This window comes from Staurois parvus, unplaced genomic scaffold (genome assembly GCF_062004578.1).
Source record: "Staurois parvus isolate SC_StPar_1 unplaced genomic scaffold, SC_StPar_1.0 ptg000122l, whole genome shotgun sequence".
Classification (NCBI taxonomy): Eukaryota; Metazoa; Chordata; class Amphibia; order Anura; family Ranidae; genus Staurois; species Staurois parvus.
The window spans coordinates 7,973,367-7,986,819 of NW_028317918.1; the positions used below are offsets into that span (position 1 = coordinate 7,973,367).

Here is a 13,453-nt window from a genome sequence, read left to right on the forward strand (position 1 = left end):
ATTGGATTGCCCGATAGAGAAGTGTGATTAGTCACTTCACTTCTCTACTGGTCTAGAGTGTAGTGACAGTGTGCTTTACACTACTGCATCCAATGTTGTGCATTACACTTGGTGATGTAAGGCTTGGATGCAGCTGCTCGGCCATGGAAACCCATTCTATGAAGCTCTCTACACACTGTTGTGATAATCTGAAAGCCAAACAAAGTTTGGAGGTCTTTAGCTACTGACTCTGCAGACAGTTGGCAATGTCTGTGCACTGTGCGCTTCAGCATGTGCTTACCCCGCTCTGTCATTTTATATGGCCTACCACTTTGTGGCTGAGTTGCTGTGGTTCCCAGGTGCTTCCACTTTGTTATAATACCACTAACAGTTGACCGTGGAATATTTCATAGCAAGGAAATTTCACAGAACGACACATATTGCACAGGTGGCAACCTTTCACGGTACCACGCTTGAATTCACTGAGCTCCTGAGAGCGGTCCATTCTTTCACAAATGTTTGTAGAAGCAGTCTGCATGCCTATATGCTTGGCACCTATGGCCACGGAGATGATTGGAACACCTGAATCTGATGGTTTGGAGGGGTGTCTCAATACTTTTGTCAATATAGTGTATATTTTAAATGTCATTAATATAAATACTCAAGTTTGACTTGATTTTAGACCCCTGTACTGCAGCAATTGATCTGGGAGAGGAAAAAGTAAAATTGGGGGTCAGTCAGATGTCCTCTATGCACATATACTGCTAACAAGTGTAGGAACCTCACTATTTCTAGCATAGGTAAATTTAATTTGGCTCTTCAGTAGGCAGAGGAGCATGGATTAATTTTGTTTAGGAGTCTGTGCAGTGCTTCAAAGGCCATGGCTCTGTTATTTCCCCCTGTCTTCTGGAACTCTCTGGATAGTTCTAGAACTTGATTGAACTTTATGACGTTTACACCAATTCCTGGGGAGGCAGGACCCAGAAGGCAGGGAAACAATCCATGAATACTCAGAAGCCTGCCAGTCTGGGAGCAGATCCTGGGGTTCAATTGTCTGGACCCCTGAGCTGGGGGCTCTACCCTTGGGGCAGGAGAGAGAGTTCATCATTTTCAAAATAAACAACCTAAACCAAAACCCCTAGACTGTTTTCTGGAGCCATTACAGTGTGGGAGAAAAGGCCCAAAATCCAGCGGCTCTTTCAGGGGTTGTGCTACATTCAGGGGCTCTGTCCTGGATTTCTGCCTGGCACAAGCAGCCATTGCTAAGGGAGATGGATGGAGTTTGTGTACAGTGAATGCAGCCAGTGATATGTGTGGTACAATGAATGCAGCCAGTGACTTGTGCACTACAGTGAATGCAGCCAGTGATATGTGCAACTTCAGAGCGGGTGAGACAATGGAGAACATCTGCCTTTATGAGCTGTTTGCAGTGGAATTTGCGGTGATTCAGGAACCTTTCATGGTTTGGAAAAGGAAGGGTTATGTGTTGGTGCAGGGGAAGTGGTACCAGGAGACCACGGTAGAGGGGGCGGAGTGTTGGGCTGTGTGTCGGAGGAGGAGTACACCCTGCATGTAGCAGAAAATAGCAAGATGGTGGGGTATGTACAGTTCTGCCAGCCAGGCTGCGAGTCTTGTTGGGAGCAAGGAGTAGCAAGGAGGCTGAAATGGGTGCCTGAGAGGAAGAGTGGTTGACTGACACAGGTGTGAGGCTTGTGCCGAGGGCAAGCTAGCTCTTGGTACCATCTGGGGGCTGAACACCAATGTGTAGTCTGCGCTGTATGTGAGCAGCCAAATATGGGGATCTGCTTCTGGAGCACTGTTAGAAACCGTTGTTTCAGCTGATCCCAGAGAACAATTGTGTGGAGGGGGACACAGGATTCTGCACCAATGAGGTTGAACAGGAGAGGCTTATACTTCAAGTAAGTTAGGCTACCAGCAGCGCATCCCCTGTGAGACAGATTTTGTCAAAACTGTCCTTAAAGATAGGGAAATGTGTAAAGGGGTATGTGTATAGCCACCATCAGGGAACAATCCTGAGATTAGTGGGCAGGGGCCCATCATTTGAACAGCAAGACATCCTTAGTGAGGAAACAGGAGGAAAACCTGCAGCAGCTGTGGCACATATACCCATTTCCACAGGGGGGAACAGTGTGGAGTCTTATCCTAGCTCTCTTAAGTTCTACAGAAACGTAAGTGACGAGGACTTTAGTAAGTGGGAGACATCTGGAGGGTCTTCGCCTGAATGGGTTTGGGGAGACAGGATACACATGAGGAGGAAGAGAAATCTTCCTGTGGGGAAGAACCTTCAATGGACACCAAAAGTTTAGTGCCCTAGTATGTGCCAGAGTGTGAAGTAGAGGAAGAGGGGAGGCAGTTTATTCAGCTACAGGCACAGTTTGCTGCCAACCTAAAACTAAGCAAGGAGTACCAGGAGTGGTGTTTTGATTTGTAACTCCCACGTACCTGGGCCAGGGCCCGAGCTCAAAAAGTGAGGCCCATCACCAGGGCTGTTATTCCATTTATCCTGCCAGGCAGAGGGGTGAAAGACAAGCTGCAAGTATGTTCCAGGATGCAGCACATTGTACAGAAGGAAATGGACTATGGATTTAAGTTTCTATATGCACCCCAAGAGATCATGGATGAAGTGAAGGCTCTCAGAGAGGGCTAGCATGAAGCGGAAATATGGGAAATTTGCATGTGCCCAAGCTCCATCTTTAAGGAGAAAAAAGATTTAGGATGAGTTTTAGCATCAAATGCAGTTGGAGCTGGGACCTAGTGGGTGGAAGAACACAAATCCCTGCCTGCATATTATTGCTTCTCCAGTCAATCTCTGTTCAGGGTTGGGAGTAGCCAGCAGGAGACTAGGGGAAGTATAAATAGTCTGGAACCCAGACTGAGGGCTGTGGCATCCATGGGAAATCCACCTGCAGCTGCAAGAATCTTTTTTGGGGTCCAGGCAACTGTTTGGCTGAAGGACCCCTGTTCTATTCTCCTGAAGCATTGCAGAAAGCTTCCTAAGGCCCCAGGATACAGGCAGTTGGAGTACAGAAACCGACTGATACTGCAGGCGCTACACAGTATTCAGGACACAGTGAGTATCAGCCTTCTGAAGAGATTTCCTGTGGCCTCTTTTGAAATATTTACTTTACTATAAGTACACTCTGGACTGAATTCCTGTTGAGGAGTTATTATTTAGTACCAGTTTGTCTTCACTTCAAAGGGGGTGCCTGCATCCTAAAGTATTAGTTCAGCATTCGTGTCCTCTACTCCCTGTTCGAAGTTCTTTGGAGTATTCCTGGGCTCACCCTCACCCTGTCCAAGTTCTATAACAAAAATAAAAAAAAAACACAAAAAAAGACATGGACTGTCAGTTCTCTGACTTTAGTGATTGGGAAAAGTCGTATGCATGGCTGTCATGTGTGAATCAGGGAATGGAACCTGGGATCAAACAACAAGACCAGTTAAGGCTCTGCGCTACACAAGGAACATGACAGGAGGAGAAAGCAGAGAGACTTCATCACTAGTAATGGGTGAAAAAATATTTTAAATAATACCCTTTTGCAGGTAGCAGCTCTTTTAATGAGACTTAAAAGGCAATATTAAAAATACACAATTTATACAACATGCTTGGGGGATTTGGGGGATACTTTAAACTTGACTGTAAATTTACACAATTTTAAGTGGCATTTATAAATAAAAAATATCATTTAAATTGCTAGCCACCAAATAACATTTTCAAGCTGCTTTGTTCTGTTTGTAAACAGAGCAGCTGAGAGTCCTCTCCACAGCCATATAACCTCCTTATCCTGCTATAGATTGCAATGTAGCCCTCACAAAAAACAAAACAAAAAAATGGTGTGAAGTTCCCCCTAAAGTTTTTTAACAGACCCTTGTGCTTGATGAGGGGGACCCTACAAATCCCCCCCCCAAAATGGTATGGAGTACCCTGAAGGGTCTGGCCTGGATTTTAAGTGGTAACCCACACAAAATAAACAAACAAAGTGTGTGGAGTCCCCCTAAAATCAATAGCAGATCCTGGAGCAGCCTGGCTGGCCAGGAAATGGGTCAGTGAGTGTTTGCCCCCCACTCCCCGAACATACCAAGTCACATTCCCTCAACATAAGGAGGTTCCTTGCTGGGAAGACTCTCCCCAGCAAGGGGGGATTGCTGAGGACAAGAGTTTCTTCCCCACATCCCTATTCCAGAGGGGGTCTGTGGGGGTGAGAATTATCAAACTCTGGAAACCCCTTTTGAAATAAGGGCTCCTCCCCATACTAGGGCCCTCCACATGTAAATGAGTAATGGGTACATAGTAGCCTTTGTAACATCCATTACCAGGATGCAGATGCTTGATTTGCAGAGCACTCTGTGATGCTGGGACCAGGTGACCATTTGCATCCTGGCAACTAAGTTTTCCATCACTGTAGGAATTTGTAATTTACTGTCATGTGGCCGTAACACCACCACTAAATGAATGACTTCTGGATGCAGGAGAGCCAGCTCCCATATATGTATTTCAACTGTATATTCAGAGGTTTGCCTGAAGTTTAGCTTTAAGTTTAATTTAGTTTCACCACTTTCATCTATATTTAACATTGCACCCCCCCTCTCTTTCCCAGTGGATCACTGCTGCCGTGTCAAATACAAAATAAATACCTATCTTTTTTCCAGGTTCTTTTGCCTTGTTCTGATGGTGTGTATGTTCACCATCTTCTTACTCTGGCAGGGGACATATCTTAAACTGCTACAGTGAGTTGCTCCATGCAATGATGAGGCACCACTCTGCAGCATTCCTTCTGTGAGTCCAAGGCAGAACCTTGACACCAGAACCAGTAACAAAAAAGCAAGAAGCACCACAAATTTAACGTATCGCTGAACGTAAATTATCTGCCAAGTAACCAAAAATCACACATCAAAAAAGGGGGGGATGTGAAAAGGGATTCACAAGAAAAGCGGTTACATCATGAACAGAAAGCGATACCCAGGAATTTCTCAAAAAATTATGCTTTATTGCAAACAATGCTGTATAGACAAAGCTGAGTAAGATACGCCCAATGGCGAAACGCGTTGACATCACACGTCAGTGACGTCACTACCGGTCAGATGCATTGGCGCCATACACGTAGTCCTGCAGGGGTCACGGATACACATACAGGCGTCCATCAGGCTGCACGTGTACTGAAATGGAAGCGGAGCCCATATGTCCATAGTCCTGACGCTGGTGGCTGCCTCCGGGACTCAGGGCGTGAATCCATCTATGAGAGAGACTATGCATTGCCATTTATCCTTTGCACGGGTGGTGAGTGGAATACTTAAAACATAAGGAAGGAAGTTTGACATACTTATTGACAACCATATTGACTCTCTTTATGTCACTTATTTACCACAGGATGGGGACATCATGCTACATTTGTTGAAAGGTGTGCAGCACGCTACTTCTGTTACACGGCATGGATACTTCTACATTCTGCACAACATATACATAATAAGGGAGTTACATACGCACGCTGCCGGTGAAGAATCCCTGTACTGTATATGACAGATGTCATATGGAGATATTACCACGGTCACTAAGTCTCTTTCATAATACTATCTTGGACATGACTGTCTTTATACTAGATCTATACCACTCATCTTGCCCACTAGTGCTAATTTTGAACCATCGGTAATTTTTTCAGTGTGTTTACACAGTATAGCTTTAGGCTGTTGCGCCTATATAAGCAGATTTACTCTATATTGCATATGTCCCTCACTGATCATTGCCGTGAATTGGATGTCTATGCATAGTATCGGGTTCCTGAACCCATCTTTAACTGGTACCAATATATACAGTATTGCATTTTTGATGTATAGTCTACTATGGTACAATTTTTTTAATACATCCCCTACATGGTGGTGTTACCTGTGTGTCAGTGCTGCTCATGTACTAGACCAAGTGTCATTACATTTACAGCACTATTTATATATTCATGACCAGTCATGATGTCTGTTTTTTAACAAATTTTTGGTTTTAGGTCATACTTTTTTGTTTTGTCTCATTTTGTGGTGATGGCTAACTGAGGTATTTATCTAAATGTCTATACAGCATTGTTTGCAATAAAGCATAATTTTTTGAGAAATTCCTGGGTATCGCTTTCTGTTCATGATGTAACCGTTTTTTTTCAGAACCTTGACACCCTTGGCTTACAGGAAGTGGGGTAATGGCATAATTTACCTGGAAGATGAGCAGTGGATGGGGGCCATAGCTGTGAATTTGTAGAGGACAGAACCAGAAGCCGTGTGCTTATGGCAGCTGGAACTGCTTTTTTATTACGAGCCACTGCTGGGGGAGCAAATCTCTTTTTCTTGGCCAAAGCTGAAGAGGAATAGAAAAGTAGTACACCCACCTTTCTGGAGGCCCCTCTAACCTACCGTCACTCCCGTGATTGTGTCTCCTGTCACGTGTTGACACTTTATCCTCTTATGTCACTTCAGAAATGGTACTACCACTTCTATTACAGGGAACTTCTTTCAGGACTTTTTTTGGCCTGTAAGGGTCACTTTCAAGTTAAACTGTATTAGTCTATAGTATTTTTCTAGCTGCCTCTGTTCCCATCAACATATTACTTTATCACATTTTGTCCTTACTATCCACTGTCACTGTTACCTGATGTGAAGAGTAATCTCCACAACTGTGGAAAAGGTAGCAATAAAAATGTGACCAAGCTTCTAGACCTCCACCAGTCTATCTAAAAAATCTGCTCTCTTTTCCTTTACAAAGATATCTAGTGACACAGACTTTTTTTTATCAGTGAGGACTAGGGCTAATAGTTTATGAACCAGGGTTCCATACAGCTCTTTTCACAAATGTTGTCTCCATTGACCTCTGTAATTTTGCCACTACTAAGATTCCAAGGCTTACAATCTAATAGTGAGGGGCTGGTGGAACAAAAGGTAACAACTGTGGGAAATGAACTGATGGGAGATATAGAAGATTTTGTTATTAGCGAAAGACAGGACAAGCGTCAAGGTTCCTTGACCATTAGGATCAAGGTGCAGGATTCTGTAGCTGTATTGCCAGGCCAGGATATATTGGAAGGTCACTGGAGTCTAAGTTACTGTATAAAACAATCAGTTTTTTCACATCCCTATTCCACTATATTTACCCAAGTAAAAATAAAACTACTTTTGTTACATGCCAACCCATATTTGTACTTAAAGTGGATGTAAAGGTTTCCATGGTTTTTTTTGTTCTTTTTTTAGTTTTGCTAGAGTAGAGAAGGATTCGACTGTCAAGTTTTTCTTTTGTTGGAGAGTCACCCATTTACCTGACCATTGTTACCAAGGCAGAAAGTAAGGGGAAATACAAAATTGGGAGTTGTCATCAAAGCAGTAGGTGAGGGAAAGTCGTCCATTGTGGATACCCATTTGTGTGACAACCTTCTAAGATGCTTCAATCATTTTCTTTGGAGAGATTTGCTCTCATCTCCTGGTACATCTCCAGGACTTGGAGTGGAGAGAAACTTTCCCCAGCTAGACACAAACTTTAAAAAATAACTTGATAGAGATTTAAACATTTCCATAATCCAGCTAAGACTAAAAATAATGTTTTGCCTTACTTACACTTTAAAAATTTTGGGAAGTGTCTGATCACAAAGATATGTGCCCACTGGACACTTTAAAAATGGCACCCAGGTTCACAGAGCAGAAGTCTATCCCTGTGTAATGCAGTTTCTTGATTGTTCCAAGTAAACGGCTTCATTAATATTTTTACCATCTAGATACTTGAGAAACAAGGTGGGAAAAATGTATTTCCACAAGTTCATTGTTAACCTTTCAGTAATTGCTGGTCACCATGTTTCCTGCATGTGATCTTTCCATTTAGGCACTAATTATCAGCCCAGGCTTTGAGGAATCGATTAAATAAACCTTTGGAACCTTTGTGCGTGAACAGTAATTATTTTATTAGTGACTTTTCAACTCACTGTTCATAATTTACTATTTATTGTCACAATGTGAAACGAATACAGGCTATAAAGATACTGTACTGGTTTTACAGATAATAACAATGGCCGTTGTTCTTGTGGTTCCTGGGCAATTACTTTTTAGTCTGTATATGAATAATTCATATTTTTTTCTTAATTCACAGTTAAAGGAGGTACTGTGCTCTATTTTTATTTATTGAGCTCACTGCCATGTATGTAGCCCAGTTGATTCACATATATTAAGGTCTCTTCCACCAATGAACTCTGCTGACCTTGAATTAGAGAGATTACCCTCATCTTATTAAATCACTTTCAGCAACTGATTTAATCACATAACTGAGAATGCAGTTTCTTCATATTTTACTGCCTGTCTATGTTCTTGTTTAAGCTAGTGCCATGACCATAGCCCCAGGTGGCTCCTTTCTATTGTAGCATCCTATGGAGGCACCCTTGCATACAAGGACTAGAGTTGTGTCGCCCTACACTGTTTGCATCAATAAAAATAACAATACCCCAAGTGCAGGGGTAAGAATTTTAACACAACAATTGCAGAGGGATTAATGCCATGACCACTGCCATCAATTTAAAGCAAGCACCATAAGAAATAAAAATAGTTAATGGTGACTGAGAGAGTTTAGTTTCAGTCTAAGAACCAATAACCCATGCCAATTCCATATGATGCACTTCTATTTGACATAATGTGATCTACAGAAAAACCTAAAAAAGGCTATCTATAAAATAATGTACATGTGAACTAGTATGCACTCTTCTAATTCTTAAATTATTATTTCTTTTTTTTACAAAATATTACTAATATTCATTGATTGCTGTTTGTGTTTAATAAACATTGCTTTTAGACAAGGTCAATTTGATTAAAATGAGACTTCTTCCCCTGCTGTTGTACATCCTGCGAAACTCCCAGGTGTGCTTCCCCCCATATTATTTTCTAATCTATCCATGATTTACTTTCTGATTTTCTCTGGCAAGGTGGAGTGCCCAGGTTTCGGCTTGGGATCCTACGACAACCTTGGAAGGAAGGTGGTTTAGCAGTACCCAATATTTATTAAGTATTTTGTAGCTGGCCAACTAGTTTTCGCACATAGATGTTGATGAGCCCACTGGATGATGCTGCAGTTGCCTTGGAAGCAACTTTGGTTGTCTCCTGTGAGGCCATGGCCCATCTGGTACATAGAGACCTGAAGTCCCTGTATTTTTTGACTATATCCATGAGATCTGTAATGAGGGCTTGGTCTGTGACGCATGGGGCTGAATTTGGGGGACCCTTGCTTCCTCCCCTCATGTTCCTTTATGGAAAAATCCTAATCTCTTCCATCTCTTCCATTTCTACGCATATTTGGATCCTGGATATTTGGATATGGGGTTACAAAATTAGGGGACATCACACATAATGGACAATTAAGAATGTTTGATGAGTTAAAGGCCTTGTATCGCCTGGACAATAAACAGTTCTTCAGTTATATCCAACTGTGGCATGCTTATCAGGCACAATTTGTGCCCTCCGGGGTTCCCTTTTTCCCTTCAGACTTAAAGTGCTTATTGCGGGATGATGAGTTATCTAAGCCCTTGTGCACTATTTATAAGTTTCTTTTCCCTGAAACTTGTAAACTCCTAGAGGTATGTCGCACTGAGTGGGAGGCAGTGGTCCATGATCTGGATACTGAGGACTGGGAAGATGTTTGGAATGCTCCTTTTACCAGGCTAGTCTCAGCTCGTGATCAACTAATACACTTTAAAATCTTACACCGCATATATATGACCCCAGAAAAACTAGCTAACATTTTTGGATCAGCTTCCTCCTGCTGTTGGCGGTGTCCTGCGGATGGGGCTGATTTTATGCATTTATTCTGCGATTGTCCAGCTATACAGGGGTTTTGGTCGGAGGTTCTCAAGTGTATTCAGGCTGTTACCACTATTCCGCTATGCCTTTCTGTGAGGCATTGCCTGCTAAGTTTGGTAGATGAGCTAGCTCTCACTAAAGCTATTCGCACACTGCTCACCTTACTTTTTCTTTCAAGCTAGAAAACGTATTTTTTTTTGCATTTTTGATGAACTTTAAAGCTGCGTTTTAGTGCAGGAAAAGCACATCAGTGTGAAAGGGTCCTTACACCACAAAGAACAGGTAAAGGTAAAGTTTCAAATTTTAATTACTTTACATAAATGTGATAGGTAATGAAGATTATATAACACAGACACTGCGCTTAGAATTACTAAACAAATACAGCAGCTTGCACATATAGGCATATACAAAAATATAGTGGAAAAAAAGCAGCGCTAGTTAGAACATAAAGTCCCATACACAATAATGTAGATGACAACAAAGTCCAGGTAGGTTTCCTGTATAAAGAAATGAAGAGCTATGCAAAGGAAAGGGGTCCCAAACCAAGAAGGGGACCACCACCATACACCCAAATAGATTGGCCTCTTACCAAAAGTGTTGACCGCCACACAGGTCGGTCAACATAAGCAGTATCATAAATCAAGCAGGTGCTGCAACTGGTTCTTGCATAGAAAACGCTCACAGGGTCATCCAGCATATTCCTCCAAAAAGAGCTTCAAATGGCAAACTCCCCATCAGTCCACCAAAGCACCACCTGCTGTGGAAATAACGGCACTGCGGGATGTGAGATACAATTTATGCTGCTGTATAATTTTGCTAGCTCCGAAAAGTGTGAAGTTTTCAATGTTAAACTAACAGTGAAGATGAAGTGAAACAACTCAGCAGATTTTTCAAGCTTTAATCATTACTGTCAGGTATTTCCATACAAGTAAATGGCTGCTCCAGTCTGTCCCGCACAGAAATTTGGTTACAGGATGGAGCCAAAAAGTGAAGATTATATTTTTAAACTGATCGTTTTGGATTCTAGATCTGCTTTATGATCCCTATTTCAGTGAGAACCACGTGTAGATTTATTTGTATTTCTCAGTTTTTATCTGTTAAATGCAAATACAGTACTAATATTATATTGTGCTTTATTAGACAGAGCTGCCACTGGAATTTTCAGCAGATGTTACATCAGACTGGGGGAAATGGCACGGCACGGCTCTTATCCCATGGTCCTATTTTCCTCCCGGAGTTGACATGATGAACTCCTATGCTATCCATGGCTCTGGGATTGGCAGAGTATACGAGTCCTTATATCCAATTCCTCCAGAAGAAATAAGTGAAGGGCAAGGCCCTAATTTGTAAGTATGAATATACTTTATTATTTAGCAAAACGTGGAAAATGTAATCTGGTCTACAGATGATACTTTTGATACTAATAAACCAGGCCTATTATCTCTAAGCTCAGCCCTCCTGGGATCAAAGATCTGACACTGTCTTGCCAAAATTGGGCGGTTGGCAGGTGTCTGCAAGCAACATAAACAAGGATATACTTAGTAAGAATTAAAATGAATGCACAGCATGTTCATCATGACACAATTATAATTTTTTTTACTTTAAATATATACAGTATAACATTAATATAAAATGATCTGTTTATCAATGTTTTTACACAAGATTCACACAACTTTCAAAGTGACATATTTTTCTTATTTTACTCCACCCAAAAGGGGAAGTTCCGCTTTAAGCCTTTGTCCCCCAAATTTGACAGGTACCCACTCCCACTTCTGCTACGATCGCCTAGGGCGATTGGATGCGGAAGTTATCCTCCTACCCTATGTCCCCGTAGTCTTCTGGGACACATGACAGGTCTCAGAAGACTATGGGGCCATTCACAATGCGCAGCACTTCTCGCGCATGCGCAGTGGGCACCCAGCTGTGAAGCTGTCACAGCCGGGTGCCCACACTGAAGATGCCAGGGAGAGAAGATGGCCCGGTGAAACCAGCAGTGGTGAGGACTCCGCTGGACTGAGGAACAGGTAAGTAGCTGTATTTTAAAAGTCAGCAGCTATAGTTTTTGTAGCTGCTGACTTTTATTTTTTTTTCCAGGTGGAGCTCTGCTTTACTGAATCTTATGTGAAAACATGTGTAAATCTTGGATGAAAGTTGCGTGAATCTTTGGTATAAACATAAATAAAATGATAAATAGAGCCCTTGAAACCTATATAAGTACTGTGTAGAACAGCCCATCATAGTGAATCCCCAGGCATATCCAAAACAAAAATAAATCATAAAAGGGTATGAATAAACACCATATAGCATTCACAGTCCTACCATGTAATAGAACAATACTTAGTGTAAATTGGGCCACATATGAAATGATAAAGCATTTTACACAAATCCAATGGAACAGGCATAAAATAATCAAGTCCAATTGGATTTGGGTACTTGTACATGTTACTGATATATGCACATTGGTAGCAATAACTTCTTGCAGAAAAACATGAGGATGGGCTGTATAATAAACATGTTTATGTGCATGAGCGCATAAAACTTCTAGCTTTTCTTGGATAGTGGCATACAAGCATAAAATACTGACTAGTAACCAGGGGCGGACTGACCATTCGAGCACTTGGGCAATACCTGAGGGCCCCATGAAGTGCCCCTGGTACCTTTTATAGGGTGTGCTTTGAGTGTGGGCAAGGACACAGGGGCCCCATGATCCCCTATTACCCGGGGGCCCCATGAATTGTCAGTCCGCCCCTGCTAGTAACACAAAGACTGCTGTGTTAATATTAGTGACCGACTGTGTTATACATGTACTGTATTTTTATTTTGCTCACAGTTCCATTTTAAATATACCATTAAATACAATCATAACATGTGACATACTAGTAGTATCAAATGCACGACTGAGTTCAGTAACCCGCAGCAATTTTCTTTATAGAACACTGCACTTAGCATTTCATCATAGCAATTTATGCTTTTATTAAACATTGGCACTAAACTCTAGTAACAAAAAATACTCTCTCAACTATGTATTCTGAATGCACAAAACGTACCCTCTTTTGCTCTGAAAGTCCTCCAAATGCCTTTTTTTTGCTGCTGTGATTCAGTTTCCTGTTGGAGGGTGGCTACATTCATTCTATGATCCCACTGTATGTAGGAATGTAGCCACCTTCTCTTGCTGAGTCCCAAGATGAATTAGGAGCTAGAAACTGTCGGATTTGTAGTGTTCATAGAGCAGTGCAAATGAAAATAAAAATGTATTGCATGAAAATTAGATTACAGAGCCTTTAAGAGGTGAATGTGTACAGATTATTTTATTTTTGGGAAAAAAATATAATTTAGTGTCACATAAATTACTCACTATATGACCAAAAAATATACAGTTGTGGCCAAAATTATTCAACCCCCACTGAAATTGAGTGTTTTGGCCAGTTTGACATTGCTTTTGATCATTCAGTCATCTTGCTTACATTTACATTAAAGAGGCACTTGTAGGTCAGACAAATATAACATAACAGTTATAATGAAATAACCACAAATGTCTTTTCTGTGCTCACAGCATTATCAGTTTTATTCAACCCCCAAGTGACATTCAATCTTAGTACTTAGTACAGCATCCTTTTACAGTTATAACAGCTTTTAAACGTGAAGCATAGCT

General features: G+C 41.6%; 1 protein-coding gene across 1 annotated transcript in view; it reads left to right on the top strand.

Annotated features, from left to right (window-relative positions):
- The window catches only part of LOC149467138 (UPF0462 protein C4orf33 homolog), a 136,604-nt gene that overhangs the window by 114,515 nt on the left and 8,636 nt on the right, over positions 1-13,453 (top strand). The window contains exon 6 of the mRNA XM_089672211.1: positions 10,942-11,147. Coding sequence (XP_089528337.1) covers positions 10,942-11,147 — 206 coding nt within the window. The remainder of the gene's footprint in view (positions 1-10,941; positions 11,148-13,453) is intronic.